General features: G+C 58.4%; 1 protein-coding gene across 1 annotated transcript in view; it reads left to right on the top strand.

Moving 5' to 3' along the window:
- Window positions 1–2,276: 2,276 nt before the first annotated feature.
- Window positions 2,277–3,427, top strand: part of TRHDE (thyrotropin releasing hormone degrading enzyme) — a 370,712-nt gene continuing 369,561 nt past the window's right edge. Inside the window, exon 1 of the mRNA XM_029955451.1 lies at window positions 2,277–3,190. Within this exon, the coding sequence (XP_029811311.1) occupies window positions 2,277–3,190 (914 nt within the window). The remainder of the gene's footprint in view (window positions 3,191–3,427) is intronic.

Genomic DNA, 3,427 nt, shown 5'->3' with positions numbered 1-3,427 from the left:
GTAGCATTTAACGTTCCTTTTTGCAAGAAAAATAATTATGGACATGATTTTTAGAATGCCTTCAGGATTTAAAGATGTGAAAGAAACACGTGAAAAGGAATTACCTCTTTTTATTCTTTCTTTTTCAGATTTTAGTTTAAATTCTAGTTGGCTAACACTCTTTTTATTCTTTATTTTCTATTTATTCTTTTTTTTTTAACTGACTCTGAAGTCCATTGCACTTTGTTTTATTAAAAACTAGAGACTTCTGCCTCTAACAACAGAATTGTTGCCTTGGGGGTGGGTCTTTTCTGAATATGGTCCCAATTCGAGTTTTTTTGCACAAAAAAACCTCTAAGGGTTGGATATCCCACGTATTCATATACATTCCGCCCCATCATTTAAAACTTCCATAAACGGAGACAGGGGTCCATAACCAGCCAATGGTCTATGAACCTGTTTTGATGCCCCTACCGTCAGCAAAACTTCCTATTGATAACTGTTCTTAAAAAGTTTAAACAATTTTCCTGGTAACACTAAAAACAGCAGAAAAGTAATTGTGGCGGGATGAAGTTAAACACTCATCAGTCGTGGAATATGTTTGTTTACTGCTTTGGTGAGTCTCCAGGGATGGGGCTCAGATCCCCGGCTTTTCTCAGTCTGAAGTTTTTGGTCTTGGGTGTAACACCGTATACATTATATTTTGATCATTTTCCCAGTGTAAAAATAGGAATTATTCATTGGGAAAAACATTTCTTTTGTTTCGCCTTTACTTCTGGAGGATTCTAATGCCTCATTGCTAGTCCTTATTTTAGAACTGCACACCTGGACTCCTCACACTATACAGTATCTGTAGTCAGGCTTTGGAGAATTTGTTTCAATTTACATACAATCCTCCAAATCCTCAGGCTAGCTAGATGTGAAATCTGATACTGCCTCGTCTCCCCTAGCAGGATATTCCTCGCGGTTGGTGCTAATAGCCAAAGGCTCCAAGGATTCCCAACCTCCCCCCGCCTCCCCGGAAGGCACGGTGGGACTAAGGAGTCGGGGGTGGGGGGTGAGAAAGGGGAGACTGCGGGGCTGGCTGCGCTGAAGATTTACAAGGTACTTCTTGCAGGCGGCTCAGCAACCCCCTCTGTGGCTGTGGGTGTCTGGTGTGACAGAGCGGAGAAAAGCTCTCTAATCTCCCAGTGCCTGCCTCTGCCGCTCAGCCGCTCCCCTCCCTCCCGCCTTCCCTGCCTCCTCGCGCTCTCTCGCTCTGTCCTTTGCCTTTCTCCGGGAGTTTCAGTCCCCGAATGCAGCCAGAGTAGCCTTGGCAATCTGGACCTGGAGACTGTGTATACACACACACACACACACACACACACACACACACAGGCACACACGCTCACACACATGCACACGCACACACGCACTCCAGCTCTCCCCACGGGGATACAGAGCAAACCCGGAGCTTCATCTACCTGAAGGGGATGGCCCGATCGGACACTTCTTGCTCACTTGTCATCTCCGGAGGTCAGAGCAACGTCGGAAGGAGGGAGGCTCTCTGTCCGGTCTGCAACCCCACGCCGTTTGCCGCCACTGCTGCTTAAAGTGTCCAGGGTGGAGGAGAAGGCTCCTTCAGGGCAGATTCCCGGCGCAGCTCTGCGGCCCTGGGACTTCGCCCGCCCGGTTCACCCCGCTCTCTTCTTCCCCGGCCATCCTCTCGCCCCCGGCTGCGGAGTGCATGGCCCGGGAGCCTCCGCTGCTGCCGCCGCCGCTGCTGCCGCGAACACATCCCATTCAGAGGACGGAACGCCGCCGCTGGAGTGGGGAGAGAAAGCGGAAGCCCTAACTTCCCTCTCCACCGCTCCCAGTCCTTTCTAGCAGAGGACCCGTTGGAAGGCTCCCGCAGAAAGGCAGGCGAGAGCTGGGCGCAGGGGAGGGCGAGCCGGGAGCCGCAGGCGCACAGGGGTGGAGGCAGCATGTGCCCCGGCGCCCCGCGCCGGCCGGAGAAGTAGCGCGCGGGGGTGGCTAGCGAGACGCTCCCTAAGTTGGGCGCGTCCCAGAGCTCGCAGCCCCGCGCCGCGGCCGCCGGGATCCGGAGAGAGGCGGGGCTGATGGGGGGCGCTCAGGTTGCAGTCGCCTGTGGCCAGAACCCGTCTTAAAAGAACCCGGGCCGGCGTCTCCAGGGTCCCAGCTGGCGTGGCGCCCTCGGCCCGCGTGCGCTCTCTGATGCCTGCGCTGGCGGTGGCCCGGGTGGCCCGCTCGCGGGGGGTGCCGGAGGGGGCGGGGGAGGAGGAGGAGGAGGCAGTGTGATGGCCCTGGACGGCGAGCGGGGGGAGCAAGAGGAGGAGAAGAAAAAGAAGAAGAAGAAAAAGAAGAGGAAGAAGAAGAAGGAGGAGGAGGAGGAGGAGGGGGCTGAGAAGAGCAGCTCACCCTGCGCTGCCACGATGGGGGAGAACGACGCGGCGCTCCGGGCCGGCGGCAGGGGGCTCTCGGACCCGTGGACAGACTCGGTGGGGGTGCGACCCCGCACCACCGAGCGCCACATCACGGTGCACAAGCGGCTCGTGCTGGCCTTCGCCGTGTCCATCGTAGCGCTGCTCGCGGTCACCATGCTCGCGGTCCTGCTCAGCTTGCGCTTCGACGAGTGCGGAGCTAGCGCGGCGCCGGGCGCCGACGGCGGCCCCGCCGGCTTCCCGGTGCGCAGCGGCAACGCCAGCCTTCCGGGGTCGGCCCGGCGCAACCACCACGCCGGCGGGGACTCCTCGGAGCCCGAGGTAGGCGGGGAGGCCACCCCTGGGACCCCGTCAGCCCAGCCGCCGTCGGAGGAGGAGCGGGAGCAGTGGCAGCCGTGGACGCAGCTACGCCTGTCGGGCCATCTCAAGCCGCTGCACTACAATCTGATGCTCACCGCCTTCATGGAGAACTTCACCTTCTCCGGGGAGGTCAACGTGGAGATCGCGTGCCGGAACGCCACCCGCTACGTCGTGCTGCACGCCTCCCGGGTGGCGGTCGAGAAGGTGCAGGTGGCTGAGGACCGGGTGGCGGGGGCTGTCCCGGTGGCCGGCTTTTTCCTCTACCCGCAAACCCAGGTCTTGGTGGTGGTGCTGAATAGGACCTTGGACGCTCAGAGGAATTACAACCTGAAGATCATCTACAACGCCCTGATCGAGAACGAGCTCTTGGGTTTCTTCCGCAGCTCCTACGTGCTCCACGGGGAGAGAAGGTAGGGAGGGAGGCGGTGCCCGGCGCCGCCCCACCCAGCCAGGCTACTGTAGCTGCTGAGCGGCCGGCCACCCCAGGGACCTGGCTGGCTTCTGAGACCCGAGAAGCGGAGGGTGGGGGAAGCAAGCGTAAAGTGGGGTAAGACCATCACCCAGAACCCTTGGGATCTCCCAGATGTTCGGGCTTTCACTGCTGCCAACTCCACAGACTCACTCACCAGTGCCAAACAATGAATGCC

The sequence above is a fragment of the Suricata suricatta genome, chromosome 10 (genome assembly GCF_006229205.1).
Source record: "Suricata suricatta isolate VVHF042 chromosome 10, meerkat_22Aug2017_6uvM2_HiC, whole genome shotgun sequence".
Classification (NCBI taxonomy): domain Eukaryota; kingdom Metazoa; phylum Chordata; class Mammalia; order Carnivora; family Herpestidae; genus Suricata; species Suricata suricatta.
Note: the sequence above shows the minus strand (reverse complement) of the source record. Positions and strands in the feature narration are given on the sequence as shown.